This window comes from Ruditapes philippinarum, unplaced genomic scaffold (assembly GCF_026571515.1).
Source record: "Ruditapes philippinarum isolate M1 unplaced genomic scaffold, ASM2657151v2 ctg76_1_1_1_1, whole genome shotgun sequence".
In the NCBI taxonomy this organism is placed as follows: domain Eukaryota; kingdom Metazoa; phylum Mollusca; class Bivalvia; order Venerida; family Veneridae; genus Ruditapes; species Ruditapes philippinarum.
The window spans coordinates 264,726-288,475 of NW_026858000.1; the positions used below are offsets into that span (position 1 = coordinate 264,726).

A 23,750-nucleotide genomic window follows, 5' to 3' on the forward strand; every position below is an offset into this window, starting at 1 on the left:
TAAGTTCGACTCGTGGAGGATAAAACCATTTAAAAGTATGTAAAATCCAGTTGTTTGCATGTGTGTTCGACCCGTTTGATCTCTTTGTTGATGTATTTCAAGCGTAAATACCAGCTTACAATGTACATGTCATGACGGTCTCATCTTTCGGACCTGGGTGATTTCTTTATAACATTAACTAGCGGTTAATTGGGGATCTGTAAATAGTAAATTGTAATAGAAAAATATATTGTGCATTGATTCCATGCAAAAATCTGACGATATTACCGCCCGGTGAAAAATTTTAACACAGATAACCGGCGTACCCATAATTTTCGTACCTGAATGTTGCATACCTTGTCAATAATAATATAACAGTGAAAAAAAAAATTTTTTTTTTTTTTTTTTTAATATATTGATATTTTATTGTATAAATAACAAGGTCAAACACATTTTAGGTCAAATCAATGCAACTAGCACCTGTGCCTGGGACGGGGCCAATTTTGACCCCAGGGCTTTTATTTGAACAAACTTGGTAGACACTTATTAGAAGATGTTTCATGCTAAATATCTTAGCTCTAGCTCTATGGGTTCTTTACAAGAAGATTTTTTAAGTTTTTACTATATGCATATAGGGAAAATCAATGACCCCCGGGGCGGGGCCAATTTTGACCCCAGGGCTTTTATTTGAACAAACTTTGTAGACACTCACTAGAAGATGTTTCATGCTTAATACCTAAACTCTAGCTCTTTGGGTTCTTTAAAAGAAGATTTTTTAAGTTTTTACTATATGCATATAGGGAAAATCAATGACCCCCTGGGGCGGGGCCAATTTTGACCCCAGGGCTTTTATTTGAACAAACTTGGTAAACACTTACTAGATGATGTTTCATGCTAAATATCTTAGCTCTAGCTCCATTGGTTCTTTAAAAGAAGAATTTTTAAGGTTTTACTATATGTATATAGGGAAAATCAATGACCCCCTGGGGCGGGGCCAATTTTGACCCCAGGGCTTTTATTTGAACAAACTTGGTAGACACTTACTAGATGATGTTTCATGCTAAATATCTTAGCTCTAGCTCCATTGGTTCTTTAAAAGAAGAATTTTTAAGTTTTCACTATATGTATATAGGGAAAATCAATGACCCCCTGGGGCGGGGCCAATTTTGACCCCAGGGCTTTTATTTGAACAAAATTGGTAGACACTTACTAGAAGATGTTTCATGCCAAATATGCAAGCTCTAGCTCTTTAGGTTTTTTAAAAGAAGATATTTAAAGTTTTTTCTTTCGGTTGCCATGGCAACCAGAGTTCTGCATGGAATTAAATTCTTTGAACAATTTTTAAAGGTGATCACCAAAGGAACATTCCTGTGAAGTTTGGATGAAATTGGCTTAGTGGTTTATGAAGAGATGTCATTTAAAGTAAAAGTTTAAGGAAGGACGACGGAAGGACGACGGACGGACATACCAACTTTTGATGTTTATGAGGCAAATCAGCTCATAAACACCACCTGGACCAAGGTCCATAACACCACCTGGACCAATGTCCACAAGCAAAATAAGCTCATAAAAACAAAAAAATAGCTCTTAATTTGAATTTTATGAGTTTTTGTTCTTTATTTAACTACGGAATGAAGCTCATAATAATCAAATGTTTGCTCGGACGGACGCCGGACGAAAAGCGATCACAAAAGCTCACCCTGTCACTTTGTGACAGGTGAGCTAAAAAACAAAACAATTGTATGTGTACATACTTTGGGACATAATCTTTATAATTTTATGATTTTAACTGCTTGACAATAAACAGCAGTCAGTGTACAGACATTTTATACAAATCTATTCAGATCAACAACATACATAAATGTTGTTGGCCTTCAGGAGAGTCTGCCTCTCAACCAAGGAAATATAGGTTCAAGCCCTCTAATAGGGTCATGATCATGTTCCCTAATATAATGACATCATTACTGGTTAGTTCCTGAAAGTGTACCAAAGATTTTTCTGAAATAAGCCATAAGCCCAAGCTTGCCCAGAAGCCGAACCTCCCGCAGCTTAGATATAAATAATATAACAAGTAAAGATTGATGCCCATCTATATACAAGTATAGGAGGTGTAAAAATATACTTACAACATTTGCCATATACACTGCTAGTAAACCACGTCTGAAAATAATACAAAATAATACAAGTTACATGAATTACATTTTTTAATTATAATTACATTGTATTTATGCAACAGAAAATTAAAATTACATTTTGTATTGACTCTTCAAAAAAGAATATTAAATATTAAAATATATTAAATATTATTAAATATATAAAGTTTTCCATTCATTTATAGTTAAAATTGGACAATTCTAGAATCATGAAAAATTTCTTAGCACATGTTTTTCCTATAAATGTTCTTACAGGAGCAACTAAAATTGTTTTATAAATTACATATCAATTAATATCTCATGTTGTTATTTTTATTCAAAGAATGACTAAATTCTTTAAATTGTCTTCATTTTCAAATATTTCAATATTGCATTAAATTGTATCCACTGTAATTGACAAAAATACGACAAACAAATAAAATTGACAATAAAATCTGTCACCATTATTGACTAATAAAATTGCAGCCCCATCCAATTGTTTCACAGCAGTAATTATTGTATCAAAACACACAGTATAACAGTAATTATCTCGAAAATACAATAAACAGCATATCCCCTTTCTACAATTCCCATTCAGAAAATATGAAAATCAAAAATTGGTATGCAACCGGATAAATTAATTGAAACAAAATACTGTATAGTTCTGGTTCATGCGACTAAACAGTTTAACGATTTTAAAATTGCACAGTGTAGGACAATATAATAATGTTAGTGCAATTAGTCGGCTCATCTCCCTACATCTGAACATAATCAGTGAGGACATTTTACCAGTCCAATATATAATCTATCCATAATAAAAGCCAGTCTATAAAATTAGAATAACCACATAGAATGTAATATCAGCCGAGACTTTCTGGCTACTTAATTAGAAGGCATTCTGTGGCTACTTAATTAGTAATCTAATTCAAAACCCATTAAATTGTTGTGTGTTTTTTACCCCAGCATTATTTCTCCCAGTTAAACCATTCAACTGTAGACAAAATTACTTATATTGTTTCCATCATAATGGAATAAAACTGTGTTTTACTTAAAATAACAGACAAATAACTATATAAAACAATATAAAACAAGAAATACATAACATGATTTTCTAAAACAAAATTTGGTTTGCCATTCATGGATTTTAAAGAATGTCTTGGCATTGTAAGTGGATGTTTTTTTGGCCATCTTAAATCAGTTTTACTTCCTGTAAAATTTACAGCAGAGAACTATATATAAGTAAAATTTTCATTGGTCATTTTAAAATGATTTATTTTACAGTTAAATAAAAACTTAGTGAACTTATCCTTTCCCCTGCTTAATTTATCTTATGAACTTTCCCTTTGAATATGGACAGCAGTTTAAGTAGTTTCAGAGTTACAATACAAAATTGAACTACACTCTGGACACAGGCCAGTGCCAGTCTCATAGGCATGCACACTATTGCAATAAACATTCCAGAGCTAAGGTAAATAAATCTGACAGAAGGTACAAAACAGTTCAATTTCCTAGTAATAAATTAGAAAATGGACAAAATGTTACTCATATATGATATCAGTCTTCTATGTCCAGGGGGCATCATAAAAACATGTCTCTATGGAATTTTCCATTCACCATAAAGTAACACTACTGACAGATACTAATGCTGAAGCAAATGCTGTCTTTAAGAAGCAGACGGCACTCATTTGTCACTGTTTATCACCCAGTGCCCAGTGGTCCACTATTCCTTTCTATCTACTCAATTAAATTTATTATTGCCCTTAGATCTGATGGAACCGATCATGAAATATTCCCATAAAGTCCTGTATGTCCATATATCACTGGTACTAGGCCTTTATATAGTGTAGCAGATACATCTATTATAGTCAATGTCTATAAAATATGACTTTCTCATTTCAATTGTACATAAATCAAAATGCAAGAAAAAAAGTTCAAGAAAAACATGCCTTTTAACCTTTTAATGGATTATTCCTGTTTTGAATAGCTTGTATTTTTGGAAGGGTCTTTTATTAATTTTGGGGAAATCAAGATAAAAATTCAACCAGTTTTAACAGTGTAGCCCTTGGTTTGACTGCAGGGATGTGCAGACGGGCAGATCTGGCTCTATACTGATCACTAACAGTTTTAGCAGGGTTGGGCAATACCCTAGTAACTTTTCTTTATTTCACTTTTATAGTATTAGCACTTTAGCTTTACTTTCAACATATATACACCTAATAGTAAAATTTTCTTTTTCATTTTTCAATCAATATAAATACTAATTTAATCTAAAATGAAATATTCTTAGAGAGAAGAAAGAAAGATTTTCTAACTGAAAGTGGGTTATAATAAAAGGAAAAATTAAAATATCACAATAAACTATTTATTTTAAAAGGAATAAGAATAATTTTTATATTCTAAGTTCTAAAAAGAAAACATTATTGTGTGTAAATCAAACAAAACTTCTAATCAGTTGTGATTCTATGTTGTAGAAATGCACAACCCTAATATTAGTGATGTTGTGTAAAACCAGAAAATTTTCAACTTTTGGGTGCATTATTTATTTTGTGAGACCAAAAAAATAGTCAGTGCTTTAACATTCAAAATATGGTAAGTAGTTAAGCAATCTTACAAGTATTTGGGAGACAAAGTAATGAATAGTGTCTTCTCTATTAGACATGACATAAATCACAGAAGCAGTCTACCAAAGTTTGGAATAAGTGAGAACCAGTCAATAGAAATCCCAGAATTCATACCTGGACTTCCTCTCCTGCAGAATGGCAATAACTGATGCAACAATACAGGGGAAGAAACTAATGGTGCTCACATGCTTAAAACTTCCTTCCATTCTCCTGAAGAGAGACAGAAAAGTAAGTCACTAAATATAAAACATTATCACCAGTCACTATAAAGGCCTTTTTGAGAAAGACAGAAGATCCTAAATAAAAGGAAGGGATATGTACAGATCCTGCACTAGAAAAGCCATGCTCTACTACAAGACCTATATACATAACCTGGAAATAAACAAACAGAAGTGAACAATTTTTTTTTCTCAGAAAACCCATGCATAAAAACCATTGACAATGTAACCTAAATTGCAAAAAGAGGTAAGTTATTCAAAAAGTAAGGAACTATGAACCATTCACTGAACAATGGTTGATATATATATGTATATATACTATTATACACTGCTTTTACCATACTGTATTACTGTCACAATAGAGCCAAAAATAGCACAGAGACATCTTGATCTTAACCATCTTAAACCAATAAGCAACCCAACATATACATGTACATAAATTAACCATGATCCAAACTGACTGCAAAATCTTCCATTATGCCAATTACTAAGTCTATCCTAACATGCAAACAAAGGTAAACACCCAAACATGCCATCCTACAGGACAAGGTCAGAATTTCTTTTAACCCACACTGATATTCCAAAATACATACAAATATTCTCCATGAATGAACAACCATTGTAGTGAGAAAGAAACAAACCAACACTAGGCTGCTCTCTAAAAATTCAGAAACCCTGCCAAAACCATGCAAAGTGCAAGATGATCATTGCAACACCTCTTGAAAGTTCTTACATTTCCATAACTTGCATCAAAGATACAATGTACTGATTAATAAAAGATATCAAAGATACAGATAAATAAAAAGATGTAAAAGATATACTTGTAAAATCACAACAAGAAAGGTATCTTTATGAATAGCTACTACAAGCACAGATAGAAAATAACAAACTGTTATAGGTGATATGCTTCTGAAATATGGGGACACAAGTGAAAAATGTAAAACTACAGTTAAAGCTAGATTTTAAGGTAGAAGTGAACCATTCTTTGAGCTCATTATACCTTATGCAAACAGTTTTTCTAATAAAATATTTCATATTAATAATTATCTTATTGAAACCTACGATGCCAAAAGGCTTGAAAATCATAATCTGGGTTGAGACAGTGCATAATGCATACTAATTAAAGCTGAATATTTTTTCAATACTTTGTCGTTTAAAAAGTTGTAAATGATTGGTAAGATAAATAGTACCAAACAAAAAAGATTTTCTTTGTATCAATAATAGAAATATGTAGAAGGTGTCTTAGAGCTCAAGAAAATTTCACATACATACACAGAAAAAAAGACTAAAGGTAGGAAAGCCAGAACTCAGCTGATAACTTATCTAAAACACACTACCTCTCTTTCCTTTCTATGCAAAGAGAAATTCCAGAGGCAGGTGCCCCTACAACTATTGCACAAGGGTAAAAATAAAACCCTGTTATTTTCCTGAAAACAAAGTTCAAAAATACATGCAAAAATAACAAAATGAAAAAATAAAACAAACTTGTATTATGGAAGTTAAAAAAAGATTTAGTTTCAGTTCAATCACTGCAATGTTACATGAATTTAATTAACTTGGAAAAAAATTAATTTGACATAAAACATGCATTTCACAGTTATTTTTATAACTACATGTATTTAAGATTGAATTTAATTTAATTGAATATGGTATACTTTTGAACTACATCAATAATATGTTCTTTAATAATGTAGTCTAATGAAGTTCAATAGTGAAAAACGAAAATAAAATTATCATGGTGGCCTTTATTTGCTCACCACAACAAATAATGCCAAACTACTACTAATGTCTACTATATAAGACCTTTCAAATTGGGAAATTTTATCATAAGAAAATTTTGAAAATAAAATTAGCCTTTAAATTTCAAAAATAATACACATACTAAATGGTGTTTAACAGGAAAAGCCATATACAGTACTGGTACATGTAAATAAATTACTAAAATTGCTGAGCTGGTTATGGGGAGATCAACACAATTTTCGTGTAGTTGGGAAATTTTCAAAAGTCAAGTCAGATGGGACCTTTAATGGGTCTAATTTACTGCAAAAAAAACAAATCACTGAATAATAGTTGTTGTAAGTAAGGTTTAAAAAAGATAAATTCTTAAAATTAAGAAACTTGAATTATGGCCTTATAATCAGATCTTCCATAGCTGATTTAATTCAAAGGTGTTTTTTACAAACAGGTCTGACTGTCAATTTATCAGTACAATAAAGCTTGTAACAGTTCTTTTTTAACTACTGATAAATATTGGTGCAAACAAATCAGATTCAAGTTACCTCCATAAACAGAAGCATGTTATGAACAATGTGCCATTGGTTGTCAAGAAAAATGAAGACTGTAACAATTCTAGCCAGAATTTCTTCCTAAAATAAGCTTTGCCACGGCGTCGCACCAAGCCTGCAATCTAAAACAAAAATTCATAATAAATAAACATTAACTGAAATGGATTTTAACTTAAAAGAATGGCCAAAAGGAAAGAATGACAAAAACAATTCTGATTTTTAATTACATACATTATGTTTATTACAGAAATAAGATATTTAAATAGAATTCCATTGACTTATGCAGCAACTTTTAGCAAATATTGCTTTATCTGCTATTAAAACAGACCTAGTACTTTGATTTTTCATGTACTATTTGTATGTATAGATATTGAAGAAAAAGCTCATGTGATATAAATATAAGCATAGTTAAATACATACATGTATAATTATGTAGTTAATAAATAAATATATGTCTACTATAGTTTAATATCAGTATAATTCAATCCACACACAAGTACATATATTAATGTGTATCATTGAAACACACCAGACAGCATTTCCTCACAAGGTTCAACATATAAATAAAAGTATAAATCGTAATTTTTTATTTATATAATCATCCCTACCGTTCCCAGATGACACCAGACAGACCAAATAAATAAAGGACACACAATCATGACATTCTGGCTATTCCATTGTTCCTTACGGTCATTTATGAGAGAATAATCATATATTATGTATAGCTATTTTTTCTCTGCAAGACCACAAGTATATCAACCTTTGTTTAAACAGACTGACAGACAGACGGCAAAACGACAGAAGGCATGTAAGTAATGCCAAACTAAAATATGAGTTGTCTGATGCCAAAGGGGATTAACTGTAATATATAATGAATTTAGTTAGTTCCCCTTGGCATGACTTGTAATATAGTTACAATTTCAGACATGCAAAAAAATCATCTATGCGGAGAATTGAAACAATAATATTAGACGTATAGTACGGAAATTAGTATGAATATACAAAATTCCAAAATTCCCTCCAATATCAATGAATAACAAAATTGCTGTACTGTGCATAAATATAATCAACAAGGGAAGTCTTTTATCAAAATATATCTTTAACTGAACAAAAACAAATTTTCATCCGGAATCCAGTGAGTCAGAGACACTTTGACCAAGTGAATCATACAAAGATCATCAGTAGGTCGTGGAAAACTAAATCACAAGATGAACTGGGGGGGGGGGGGATGCTGATTTACAGTTTTCCAATTTTCCACTTCAAAGACAACTTTGACATGCAATTTGACAGATGAAAAGCTATCTTTATACACAATACAGAAGTCACTTCATGTTACAAAATAAAGTTTTGAAGATCTTCCTCAAATATCTCCATACATCATGGATTTTTTTACAGAAGTTTCAGCGTAAATCAAACTCAGTAAAAGAATCGGTTAATATTTTCTGGGAAGATATCATGAAAGTCTCTGGGAGAAATTTACTGCCTAAATGTAATAATGTTAAAGGTTTACAATAAATCAAGTGACATTTCATTAACTTGTACTGAATAAATCATTAAGAGCTTAAACCAAGAGCAGCATTGGCTATTTTTTCTAGTTTACTGGGAATTTTTCCCTCTATTTCAAATGTCCCACTGTCAGACCATTTAGCTATATAAATAATCCCTAATTTAAAGCCAAATTATTTTCCAAAAAAATAAAAAGTACATAACTGATATGATCTTAAAAAACAATCAACAAACTTATATAATATACTAAGCTTAAAATCCATATCTGTATATATGATTAATAACATATGCATGTAAGTAAAATAGATTATCACAGTGATCATCGTTTTACATCATACTTGTCAAATGTTTTCCAGAATTTTTGTTTTGCTGATAACATTTATCAAAGTTCTTCTTATGCTTTTTCAAAAATAATATTTTACAAAAAAGCAGAATAGGGCCTTGTCATATTATCATATCATATTATCATATTTATCAATAAAACTTAATATATCCAGTTTTAGAAATTTTCATATTTCAACATCCATAGTACATGTATTATATTATAGACATTGAAATGTGATTGTCTTTCCAAAACAGCGTTGCGAGAAGTGTTACTCTGAGATAAATGTTGCTGCAAACATATATTTAAGCATTTGGCCAATTACCCAAATTTCTACAAAGTCCACAACAAGACAGCCCTGCCAGTAAGGGCCCTGAATCTTCAACAGGTTCACAACAAGGTAGCCCTGTCAGTCAGGGCCCTGAATCTACAAAAGGTTCACAACAAGACAGCCCTGCCAGTAAGGGCCCTGAATCTTCAACAGGTTCACAACAAGGTACATGTAGCCCTGCCAGTAAGGGCCCTGAAACTTCAACAGGTTCACAACAAGACAGCCCTGCCAGTGAGGGCCCTGAATCTTCAACAGGTTCACAACAAGGTAGCCCTGTCAGTCAGGGCACTGAGTCTTCAAACGGTTCACAACAAGACAGCCCTGCCTGTAAGGGCCCTGAATCTACAAAAGGTTCACAACAAGGTACATGTAGCCCTGCCAGTAATGGAAGGTTCACAACAAGACAGCCCTGCCAGTAATGGAAGGTTCACAACAAGACAGCCCTGTCAGTAAGGGCCCTGAATCTTCAAAAGGTTCACAACAAGGAAGCCCTGCCAGTAAGGGCCCTGAATCTTCTAAAGGTTCACAAAATGACAGCCCTGCCAGTGAGGGCACTAGATCTCCAAAAGGTTCACAACAAGACAGTCCTGCCAGGGGGTGCACAAGATCTCAACAAGAGCTGTCAAGCAAGTGATGAATGCCCCAGAAAAGGTTTCTTAAGTACATGATATTGTGAAAAGAAAAGGGAATGAAAGTAACTACTTGTTTAATATTGTTCTTGTGAAATGAAGTGCTATTTATAGCAAACTTAACACCTTGGGACAAGGGTCTTGGATGTGACACAGCATCTTGATGTGGTAGACATTAATGCCAAGTAATTTTAAAATCCTTCAATGCATGACAATGTTACAGTTTGGAAACTAATGTGTACCTTCAAACTCTTCTTATGAGCATAAGTACCTTCAAACTATTAGTGTGACCTTGACCTTGGAGGTTGGAACATGGGTCTTACACACAACACATCATCTTGATGTGGTAGGCATTTGTGCCAAGTTATTTTAAAATCCTTCGATGCATGACAAAGTTATTGTCCAGACACAAATGTGTGCACCTATAATCTCTAATTGTGTTAATGTGAACCTTCACAATATAAGTGTGACCTTGATCTTTGAAAAGGGAAGTGGTTCTTGAATGCAACACAACATTGTCATGTGATAGACATTTGTGCATACATATTTCAAAATCCCTCAATGCAGGATAAAGTTACAGTCTGGACATGATTGTTGTGTAAGTTGGGACAGTCAGAAGGACATGACTGTAGCAACGACACATCATCTTGATGTGGTAGATATTTGTGCCAAGTTATTTCAAAATCCTTACATGCATGACAAAGTTACAGTCCAGAAATGAATGTGTATCTACATTTCTTGAGAGAATGAGTACCTTCAAACTATAAGTGTGACCTTGATCTTGAAGGTAGGGACAGGGTTCTTGAACGCAAGATGTTAATGTGGTTGACATAGATGCATAGTTATTTTAAAATTCTTCAATGCATGACAAAGTTACAGTCTGGACACCAATGTGTGTAACTATGAACTCTAATTGTGATAAAGTGAACTTCAAAATGGTAGTGTGACCTTGATCTTTGAGGTAGGTACCAGTGTAAGAAATTAGGATTTGAATTGACTAGACTGGTCGGACTACCAGATTGGAATATTTACTTGCCCAAAAGGCATTTTACTAGACTGATTTATTTGTTCAAAACAGTTGTTTATATTGCCTCTCAAAATGCAGTAGCCTGGTCGGGCTTGTTACTGTGAAAAGTTGGTAGCCCGAGGAGAAATTTAGTAGTCAGGGGCTATAGGACTACTGCTAATTTCGAACACTGAGGTACGTGATTCTTAGACGCGACACATAGTCTTGATGTGGTAGACATTTATGCCAAGTTATTCTAAAAATTTTCGATGCATGACAAAGTTAGAGTCTGGACATAAATGTGTGTACCGATAAACTCTTATTGTGATAAAGTGAAACTTCAAAATGTTAGTGTGACCTTGACCTTTGAGGTAAGGACGTGATTCTTGAAAACAACACATCGACTATATGTGGTAGACATTTATGCCAAGTCATAGTAAAATCCTTTGATGCATGACATAGTTACAGCCCAGACACGATTTTGTGTACCTATTAACTCTAATTGTGATAATGTGAACTTCAAAATGGTAGTGTGACCTTGACCTTTGAGGTAGGGAAATAATTTTTCAACACAACACATCGGCTTATGTTGGTAGACATTTATGCCAAGTTTTTTTGAAATCCTTCGATGCATGACAAAGTTACAGTCCGGACACAAATGTGTGTACCTATTTACTCTATTTGTCATAATGTGAAACTTCAAAATGTTAGTGTGACCTTGACCTTTGAGATAGGGACATAGTTCTTGGATGTGACACACTGTCTTCATGTGGTAGACATTTGAGCCATGCTATTTAAAAATCCCTCAATGTATGACAAAGTTACAGTCCGGATGCGAATGAAGTGGAAAAGCAGAGACAGACCGACGGTGTGATTTTAATATGCCTCCCTTCGGGGCATAAATAGGTTTGTTACAGACTATGCTCATGGTGTTATGTCATTTTTTTATATTTTTTTTTGATGTCACAAATACAATTTACATTTAAGAAAGTTTGTTTTTTGCTATTTTTTTTTCTCACCGACTATCTATAGAAATTGAACTTATAAGAGTTCAAGCTAGCCATAATGATATGAAAAGAAGTGACACAAAATGGAGACGATAAGAAGAAAAAATAATTGAGGGTATCGATATGCAAAATTCTGTATTGATATTGTATCGAATGGTAAATACTGATGATACATCGAAATTACGATATTCAATGACAGCCCTAGCTCAAACCCTGTAAAGGTCATATGGCAACTTTACAAGTAGAGGAAGACCTCAAGTGTCCCTTTGTGCATTATTTCAAGCATGTACTGGCACCTCAGTAGAACCACCAACATTCCATAAGCTTAGTAGCTGGATAGCTTCCTCACATGAAAGAATCAAGTCACTTGTGGAATTTGACCCACAGTATTAAATGGCAGGCATTTGGTTTAAAGTCATAACCAGTAAACCACTCAGCTAAGAATCCCCTAAATGAGATGAAACACATAAGTTTTTGGTTTCAAACTGAGTTTAATTTTTTATGCTCCATTCAATTTTGTGATAGATGCCAGACATGAAGACAGAGGCTAACAGGCTAATGGACAACACCAAATCTATATCCCATCTTCTTTAATAGGGAATATAATATATATACATGTATTTGATATTTTTATAAATTACATGTATAGAAATAGGGGCACAATTGAATTGTTTATTAAATTCAATGTATATTTTTACCATTACCAATTTGTAGACAAATGCTAAACTGGAAATATACTAGACCTGAACTAGAAATGTGTCCATAGGACACGGGTGCCACCCAAAGCGCCACTGTTCTGTCAATCTTATGACTTTAGCCAGTCTATGTCAAATATTTTTTGAAAACTAAAAACTTTTACTAAGTAAAGGGCAAGAACTTTACAAATACTGAATAAATCCACAAGCAAATCCCAAGGTGCATAAGTACACATGCTGACCAACATTCTTGTAAACTTTCAGGCCTACAAGTGAAATACTTTTTGAGCTATGCATGAACAAGTTGAAAATTGCATATTTATACTACTGTTAGTCAAGGGCAATAACTCTAACAAAACTGAAAAAAATTCACATGCAAAGTCCCAGGTTCATAGCTTCACATTGATGTGAATCATTATTCCTGTAATTTAGTGATGTTGATCATTATTCCTGTAAAGTTGGTTGACTCTAACTCAAGCACTCAAGGAACAAATACATTTTGTAACAACACAATGAAACGGTTTTTACTAAGTCAAGGGAAATAACTCTACAAATACTGGATAAATCCACAAGTGAAACCCCAGGTGCAAAACTAAATATGCTGAGCAACCTTCCCGTAAGGTTTAATGACTCTATGTCAAATCCTTTTTGAGTTACATGCGACACAAGTTGAAAATTGCAAAAATTTTCTAAGTCAAGGGCAATAACTCTAAAAATACTAAATAAACCCAGACGAAAATACCCAGGTGCACAACTGCACATGCTGATCAACATTCCTGTAAAGTTTCATGACTCTAGGTCAAATCCTTTTTGAGTTACATGCGACACAAGTTGAAAATTGCAAAATTTTACTAAGTCAAGGGCAATAACTCTAAAAATACTAAAAATATCCAGACGAAAATACCCAGGTGCACAACTACACATGCTGATCAACATTCCTGTAAAGTTTCATGACTCTAGGTCAAATACTTTTTGAGTTACTTGCGACACAAAAGAGAACGAACGGAAGGAAGGACGGACGTTCTAGCAGGAGAGTAATAATGTGGCTACTCTATTGTTCTCTCTATTGTTCTTTTTAGCCACACAAAAGAAAATAGCCACATAAAAGCATTACGGAATGAATGACATCAAAGAGAAAGACCAGTTACCTATTGTCCCTGCAGCCACATAATTACTGTCCTGTGAGTGCGGACGGACGGATGGACGGACAAGGGTAAATCTAAATGCCCGCCACTAAAGTGGGGGCACAATAACATGTTACATGTGAAAGTTGAAAAAAAACAAGGATTCTGTTAAGACATACATATGCCATACTGTTCAGTACATTCTAGATTAAACTGCTGTCCTGTAAAATGGGTCTGTCCGAGAAATGTTTCAAAACCTAATATACTTGTTCCACCTATTGTGCACAAATACAAAAAAAGAAATATAGCTGCATCAATTAATTGGTAAATCAAATTATGAATATGGTTGACATGCAGGTCAATTTGTTTGTTTTCTTTCATTCATGAAGTATTATGCAGGATTTTTATGCACATCAACATATAGTTTTTAAAAGTGGACAAAGAGAAGTGTAGGGCATCAGACTCCTTTTCCAGAGGTTATGGGGTCGAATTCTGTCAGTGGTTAATTTCTATTTTGACTTCAACATCCCATACTGGTGTGACTGCTGCTTATGGCACCCTTGAATTGAAGCTGTCAGCTGGCATGAAATTAAGCAAACGTCAATCCAGGAAGTCACTGTATTTAGTTTGGAACATCATTGAGCAAAAGTTAATTATTGATTTTAAGATTTGTTGGGTTTTTAATTTTGTATCTGTATAATACTGTAGAATGCAGTGGTTGCTCGAAAGCTCTGGGCTTAGATCAAAACTGCTACAAAGACATTGAGAGTGAATAACTTCAATAAGCGAAAATAATGCTAAGGCTTATGACTATATGGGGAAGTCAAAGGCCGGGACCACAAAGCAGGCCAGGGCTTTGGGTTGCCTGGCTATAGACTACACGTGTATATGCAAAAGGAAATTAAATAAAAAACAGTTTAAGAATATAGAATTCTATACCGATCGATGAAACTTTCAGTGTAAGTTCTAGCTGGGCGCTGCTATTTTCACTGTGACTCAATGATAATAGGGAGGGTATTCCAATAATTGAAAAGCCGCAACTTTTCGGATTAATAATAATTGTCAAGTGTTCCGAGTGAAAACGGAAGCGTTGCATGAATATCTAGATCTAATGACACATCTATAATGGAGAAATTACAAATTTTTAACCGATTCCCCCGTGCAAAGGCTTTGCCTAAGTTCATATTAAAGTGTGAAACAAAAAAATGCATGTCTCTTTGTACCTGTTGTACAGTAACCAGTGGTAACTGGCTCTCACCATGTAGGGGAGACTGGGGCACTCTGGGACAAAAATCATAATTTTCAATCTCCAACTTAACATATCTTAAGGATTGATGCTTTCTTTTGTGGATGAAAAGGACAATATGTACTGGATGTAGCAGATAACTAACTGAACCTAAAATAATTAAGTTGACTTGGAGATATACATTAGAATACGGTCATTAAAATGTCCCAGAGTACCCCGAGCTAGGGGCACTCTGGGACACCATATATGGTACAGTGGGACATGCTTGGGTACGTAGGACAAAATGTATTATTTCATTGAAACTAAAAAATTACTGGAAATGAGAATCTGCGGTTGTTTCAAAAATCTAAATTTTTCCAGTGCATGTTAAATGTGGAATTCTGCTTAAGCCGGTTGGGGCGGGGGAGGGGGTGGTTAATTGTACTTTCCATTACTGTTTATGAACAGGCTCATGCAATCAAACTGAGCCTGCAACATTTTCAATGTTGCTCTCATGTCTGTAGGAATTCTGTTGTAATTTCTCTATTTTTATTTCAATTCAGATAGGTGCGTATAGTCACACTTGTTTTGTCCAAGCATGAATCATTTCCAAAAATGAATGACAAAGTTAGGAAAATATAATCTAAATTCATTCATTTGATGTTCATTGTCATTTAAAGGTCAAGAACAAATCTAAATTATTCCATATGTTTCTTTGATCACAAGTGTTGTTTTGTCCAAATATGAATCAAATTCTTCCATAATGACAAAATACGACAATCAAAATTCAATAATATGGCCATGATGGTCGAGGTCATTCAAAGGTCAAGGTCAGTTTATCCTTTCAGAAGTTCTTGTCCAAAATTTTGTTTTGCCAAAACATTAAGATAATTCATTTATTAATTACCAAGTTACAATCAATTATGGCAAAAATCAGTGAAAGTGCAATAATCTAACGGTCAAGGTCATAAAAGATCAAAGGTCAATTTGAGTTTGATACACATGAAAGTCTAACCCAAAAGAGTGTTGTCCCAGAGTACCCCGACCACCCCCACCATTTTTATGTGACAATAATTTAAAAAGACAACCAAACCAAGATTTATTTCAAATCAGAAAATAAAGGCAATGTTTAGCACATTATCATTTACTAATATGATACAAATAAGTATTCAATGTAGAAGAATTTGAAAGCTATATAGGAATTTTCTAGAATTTCACTTTGGAAGGTAAAAAGTGCATTGTACTAGCCAGACTGATTTTTACTCAATTTGCTGCTATGAAACTTTTGAAGGGATAAAGGCTTGACAAGATCAATCATCTGCATAAATCAGGTTTAAATCAAAGAACAAAAGCTATCAAAAAATCCCATTGTCCCGCAGTGCCCCATGTCCCAGAGTACCCCAGTCTCCCCTAGTCATTGACGCAAACTTTTTCTGATATGCAAATTTAGTGGGTGACTAAAAGGGAACACTGAGATAGTCTCTCAATGAAAACTGAACAGTTAAATAAAAGACTTTCATTTGGACTTGAAATCTAGCGATAATATGGTACCTAAAAGCTATTTGAATACCCCACCCACCTTTTTAGCAGTATCTGTTTTTAAGAAGTGAATGTAAAAGTACTATACATACAAAATAAACCGATCCATAGATTTTCAAAGCTTCTTTGAAAACCAAAAGGAAAACGTCAAAGGATGCCTTTTTGCATGACGGGGTCCATGTATGCCCTAATTCGTAACAAGTGTAATCTAACAAAATAGGTTTGCTTATCACCACCATTTTGTCCTCCACCCGCATGCGCGATCTTAATTTATCCAATCACATTCACAGCTTTAAACAAGTGCGCTCCTACTCCGGAAATGGAAACTAATGTAAACAAACAAATACACGTGTTCATTGTATGACCTAGATAGACTTTGGTCGACCTAGAAAGATTATCTATAATAGTTTTACGGTAACCTAGTCGCATATTCGCCTACTTTGTAATTGTATATACATAAACTTAAGTTCTAATTCCGATTACGCGAATATTTATTTACTTTGCGCTGCAACAATAAACGAGTACGTTCTTATTATAGAGAAATTTAATAAAAGAAATCGCTTAAAGTGAAGATCAATTAATTATGCTTTGGTCACAGTTTAAAAAACATCAGAATGTTTGGTAATGAGGTAATAGGAATCTCTTGTTTTTCCTCAAAAGAAATCATGTGATTTAAATACAGAATGACTTAAGGTATAGCGTATGTACATCACCATTTCCTCAAACTCACAATCTCTGCAGGAAAAAGAAAAAGGATGCAACATGGAATTTAATACAATAAAAATATCAACAACAGGATATAACAACAATATTCTCTCAGGCCAAAGTTTATATTAATTAACATCAATTCTTAAACTTTTCTGCAGATTTAGATTTTAAGAATTACATTTAGCTCTGATCCAAGCAAAACCCTTAGATTTATCAAAAGAAATATGGACATAAAAAATCCTTAGTCCAACCCAGTCGGAGTGTGCCTCCACTGTTTGGAGCTCTTTACCATAAAAATGGAGCGGGATACGATTATTCCCCATTGTCACCGGAAATAACCATGCAAAGATGATAATCGCTGAAATTCTCTTGAACATCTATGGCTAGATTTTAGACTTTTTATGACCACAACCTACCTCCTTATAAAACTCCATAAATGCTTACTAGACATACGACCTATTCTCTTAGAAAAATACAAGCCACGTCAGATTGCCACAAGTTCTTGCCGCATTGAAATCTTGATCATTTTCAATTTTTCAACTGTCTTAAACCATTTACTTACATTCCGAAATGCACAGTACCGGCCTATAACAGTCCCTGGAGGAGATGACAGTATTCACCGATAGATAGATATTTTTTATATAGAATAACACTCAGCATTTTTTTTAAATGTTCATTTGTTGAATATACAGTTCACTTTTGAACAATTCACATTTAAAATATTGCTTGCGCACCTTGTGCCTGTACCATTAAAATAGCAAGGTCTTCGCCCACAAGAGATTTAGAATTTATTTTACGATAATTAATGATATAACTATAATCTAACAATTATTTATGCTAAGACCAAGTTTTTATTTTGTAAATTTGTAATAGGAAATGTTACAGATATTTAAAAGACATAGGTAATCTAGAATGTATATAGTAATGTATGAAGAATATTTAAAAAGTAAAGGACTTTTATTGTGTTTTAAGTCATGTCGACACTGTTTAAGTCATATAACAACTCGTCGTATTTACTAGGGAAGACCTCGTGTGTTTTCAGGTTATGCGGCCACAATGAACTGGATAAGTTCCTTACGTGAAAGTATACAAAAGTGCCACGTTGTTGGCCTTGTTTGACTTCTTATATAATACGCTTATTCAGTTATATTAGAAAGTATTTTTTGTAAACGAGGTAAATTTTTGAAACAGGTTGAACATATTTTTTTTTATATTTTCCCTGTTAGCATTTTACAGACGCTCACAAAACATGCCTATGAAACATTATTAGCTTGTTATTTAAGAAATGCAATCACAAAAAAGAAGAAAAAAAGTCATTGACTTCTCGACCATCTTTTAGATAAAATAACGTCATTTTTGTTCTTTCATAACGGTAAATATTCACGTTAACTCTTATATCGTGGATATAAAATACTCAAGACTGATAATTACAAGTGGACCACATGAATACATAATGTAACTGTATGAGGATGCCTATCGACATTTTCCTTGTTAAAGTGTCATCAAATTGTCAGCGACCAATTCATGTAAATTATGACATATCGAAGGAGGTCTAAGTCAATAAATCATAAAAAGGTAAGAGTCATCTGTCGTTCTTTTTAAAGATAGCGTGGATTGAAATATAGCGTCAATGGTACTCGAAGTCACCACGTATCTACGGCAAGTAAATGTCTCAAAACAGAAATGTTAGTTTGTCCACATTGAGATTTACATTATTACAATGCCATGGGTGTCATGGCGCATATAGTCGTAGTTATTAATGCCATAGAACTTCTGTCCTAGGTATGGTATCTGTGTTGATCTTAATTCGGAGCCATGCTCTAAAATATAATAATAATAAGACTACACGAAACGGAAATATCCCCATGTTTATACTTGATAAAAGGACGCCGACCAGAATAGTACTTTAGGCGAAGTTGAATTGGTAGAACCATGGCGACTGTAATTCTGAAGCACCACAGCATACGAAAACATGGTATTTGAAATACATAACCTTTTGATTGCTAAATCCTTTCCGTCAATTTTGAACGTTTTACTGAAAGAAACAAATCAACAATGTAGCGTACTTATAAGTTATGGGGCTATATTTTATCAAAACATATGTTATTGTTAATTGTCCGTGGTGACTTGTTGAGTAAATATGACCATGATGTCAGCACGTTTTATAATAACTTCTGTCTACTCAACTCAGTCTATCACAACGTGTTCTCTATCAAAACACATTTTAAACTGTGATTAAAAGTTTAAATTAATGCTATAAGCTTCCAAATCATGTTTCTGCTTGTTTGTTTTGCTTAATCATTTTCTTTATTAATTTTCTTTCTTTCTTTATTTATTTATTTTTCCTTTTTTTGGATAAACTAAAGTTGCAAAAATCGAATATGTGAGCGTTTTTTACCGACTTGGGCATGTCCCGGATGTTTTGAGTGCTGTTTATAAGCTGTATTCAATTCAAATTGATTTACAGCGATAGACGCCGACACATTGCTTAGTAAACAAATGATTATTTCTCTAACACTCAAACTCCGTACTTATGAAATTGATTTATGGTCAGGAATTTGATAACTAAATGCCTGCAAATGGTGAATTGACTGAACAGTTTTATGATTATGTTTAAACTTTGTAGATAATATAATGTTTATTCCGCTTTATAAAGATGTTTGTGACGTAACAAAATGATTAAAATTGCACGTGAATAAACAATCATATACTTTAGTGAGTGAGTGAGTGAGTGAGTGAGTGAGTGAGTGAGTGAGTGAGTGAGTGAATGAGTGAGTGAGTGCAAAATATTTATCATCACGACATTTCCATCTCAGACAACTGTAAAGACTTAGAATTAATCATCTTCACTCAACCCCCCTCACACCTACTTAATCAAAATTTATCAACCCCCCCCCCCTACCCCTACTCATTACAGTCCGGTACAGGGACAGTCGATTGGTAGAATCCATGCTAAATGACTCCACCCTGCGAGTTGAAAATATCCCCTGCTAATTTGGAGCCAAAACAAAACTAACCTACTCAGTGCTTCTCAAATCAGTCCCGGGGGAAAAGAAAGGGGCGTTCCAGATGATGCACCGTTCATTATGTCCATCCCCCAGGATCAAAGTTTCCCTCACAATGATGCGGCGGGATCCTAGCCTTTCTGGATCTTTAACATTAACGCATGACCAAGAAATCCGACCGGAAATGGTACGCCTTGAAATTTTATCAATTAGATTTGCTGTATACAAAGTTGCATTTATACCTGACAGACATCGCCAACATGATAAATTGCAAAGTTTCCACTTTCTGATTTATTAATTATTTCTATAATATTTCATATTATAAAAGGCATCTCATTTGATCACAATGCAAAACGTCAAATTTGAATTTCATGCGTAATTTACGTTTAATGCGAGTTTGCTATTTCATATGGTCTTTTGTTAATTGATTTATAGATGTATTTTAAGTGTCACTTGTCAACATTTTTCATTTATTTTATTGATTAGAAAAGCTCGTATTTCGGCCCCTTTTAAAGCCATCATTTACGCTTACAGAAACAAGCGGGTCGAATAGCTAGGAAGCCAAAAATGGATAAACATTTTATTTGCTCATATTTTCTTTATCCTTTTCTTTTTTATAAACATGCACATCAATTATGGTATCAATAGAATATAAATTTATTGGTTTATACAGAACAAATACAGGTTTTATTTATAAGATAGCTATTAATGAAAAAAAGAACAGTCCAGGTGTTAGTTGTATATATTTACATTAACCCTTTCTAAAATATATATTTCAAATCAAATTATCATATATATTGTCATATATCAATTTAAAAGTATTTAAAATGTTTTAATATCCGTTTTATATGTTATAATTTCCTCACATTACGAGGCGTATCTCGTTACAAAATAACATGAAAATTTTCAACAAGCCGGACAAGCACTAACCACATTAAAGCCTCGGTCTCACTTACTCCCGGCAGAGCCCAGGACCATCCCGGTAAGTTACCGGGATGATCCGGGACGATCCGGGATGAAATTATTGTTGCGGTCACACTTACCCCGGCAGCACTACGGTAGTTCCCTACTAACCACCCAGGATGCGCTCCGGATCATCCAGGCAGAGCCCAGGTGATGCTACGGTTCATGCCGGTGCTTCCCCGGTCGTTCCCGGATGACGCCGGAAGAGCCCCGGTTGACCCAGGCAGAGCCCCGGTCGATCCAGGCAGAGCCCCGGCAGAGCCCAGGACGATCCAGGCAGAGCCCCGGTAGAACCCCGGTGGATTGAAAACGCCCGAAAATGATAACTTTGATAAATAATTTTTATTTAATTTAATATCTATTGTTCCAGAATAGTAATTCATGATGATTTTCTGAAAAATCCTTATGCAATACTGGATAGAAGGGAAATGGGAAGGCTTTTAATACAAACAAGTTCAATCATCACAAATTGTCCTTATTTTTTTGAAATGATCCGGGCTTTGCCGGGGCTCTACCGGGGCTCTACCGGGATCAACCGTAGCTCTACCTTTGTCCTCCGGGGCTCTGCCTGTAGTTACCGGGGCTCTGCCGGCATATACCGGGGCTCTACCGTAGCTCTACCGTAGCTCTACCGGCTATATCATACCCCGGATCATCCCCGGTTTGTGCCGGCAGAGCTACGGTGCTTTCCCGGTATCACCCCGGTCGTTCCCGGCAGAGCTAAGGATGATGCCGGCAAAGCTATACCTTCCCGGATCATCCCGGACCACCCCGGTGATATTAAATATTGTATTCCATCCGGGGTCGAATGCCGGATGTTCCCGGATCATCCCGGATCATCCAGGACGTTGCCGGCAGAGTTACGGATGTACCCCGGTTGTTCCCGGTCGTACCCCGGTCGTTCCCGGATCACCCCGGACGTCTACCGGGGCTCTGCCGGGGCTCTGCCGGGATGTAAGTGAGACTGTAGCTTAAGGGACCAGTGGTACGGTGATAAGACATGCGGCTCGTGATCGAGAAGTACCTTGTTCGAGTTTTGCTTTGAGGATTTGACATTTCTTTTCTTTCTTTTAGCAAGAAATGTACCGTGTTTCGTTACGCTAAGGTGTGTATGGTTGCCTACCTATACCTGATAATGGCGATGTAATTTCGTGGCGTCATAATGCGGAGTGAATCACTGCCAAGGCAGAGGGATGGATATTAGCAGCCCGATGACCGGGGATTAAAGGAACCCAACTGAGCTCCAAATGCCTAAAAGCTTAAAATTTAAATTTCTTATAAAGATAAATTGGATACTTAACACAGAATTGTATAAGAAGTATTTTCAGAATTAAATTGAAAACAGTGAGCGAATGACCATAAGGCATTATATACATTATATGGTGCATAATTTCCAGAGAAAGATTCCAGTCCTGTCACGTCAAAAATCTCAGTTGAGTTGGCGTAAAACTTAAACAAAATAACAATTACAATGGAAAATATGGGCAACAAAACTATTCCTCTAACTCAGAAACAAATAAGTTTTTCTTTCTTTAGAAAGGACAGACGTGAATTTTAAAATGGCTGGTTAAAATAATGGTATGAGAGCATTACGATTCTGTAACTTTTATAAATTTCCAAAAGGCAAAAGAATCAAACGATTTTCCAGGTAATTTGCAAATAAGTAACTTTTTGAAAACCAAAACAAAAAAAAAAGCTTTTGAGAATAAATATGAAAGCGTTTCTGGAGCATAATGGGCCTTAATTTTAGCTCAACGTCTTTTTACATGGCTGAAATGAAAAATTGAAGATTTCAGGCGGACACACATCATTTATTATATATGCGCAAATTGCACGTGCCATGTAACATGAAAAATTGGCAAGAAAAACATTATTGCATTAAAACATGATCCTTATACAGGCTGGCATTTTAATAGCATTGTACGCACGTGCATTGGTATTAAGAACGCGCGCTTAAACCAGCAGACCACGTGCTACAAGTAAGGAGCGTTTTTTACAAAGAAAGAAAGCTAAATTTGGAAGTTGACATACAAAAATGACTTAAGATAATGTTTTTCTAATCAGATATAAGTCAAAGTCGCACGTTGCATCTGCGTGTGTATTCATTAAAGCAGACGACATTTTTGTATCACATTGAAACTCACGAGCAATGATAGTCATACAGCTGTTATTATGGCGGAAAAACAAAACAGTTTAATCTTTATTAGCCACTGAAACATCTTCAGAAGTTAGTTTTTTTTTGCTTTGTACTTTGGCCATAACTGACCATAACGGCTGTCCCCATCTGGAACAGTGTCTCCAATAAGGACGTTTATCGCGCAAAAATAATACAATTAGTTTGAATCAAACGATCCCAGTATAGAACGGTCCAAAACAAGAAACATTTGTGATACACAATGTCTGACGTTAATTTGCATATTGCCCTGAAATGACCTTGTTTAGTCGTTTGTAGAGG

At 34.6% G+C, this 23,750-nt stretch overlaps 1 protein-coding gene across 3 annotated transcripts in view; it reads right to left on the minus strand.

Annotated features, from left to right (window-relative positions):
- Positions 1-16,906, minus strand: part of LOC132751750 (transmembrane protein 135-like) — an 82,439-nt gene extending 65,533 nt beyond the window's left edge. The window contains exons 1-4 of one of the 3 annotated variants that reach the window (XM_060741982.1): positions 16,712-16,906; positions 7,230-7,357; positions 6,288-6,377; positions 2,106-2,139 (exon numbers count right to left, since the gene is read on the minus strand). In XM_060741982.1, coding sequence (XP_060597965.1) covers positions 2,106-2,139; positions 6,288-6,377; positions 7,230-7,357; positions 16,712-16,876 — 417 coding nt within the window. In that variant the 5' untranslated portion in view covers positions 16,877-16,906. Of the gene's footprint in view, positions 1-2,105; positions 2,140-4,846; positions 4,943-6,287; positions 6,378-7,229; positions 7,358-16,711 lie in introns of all 3 variants that reach the window. The other 2 variants (XM_060741981.1, XM_060741983.1) reach the window with 2 other exon arrangements.
- Between the last annotated feature and the right edge of the window lie 6,844 nt (positions 16,907-23,750).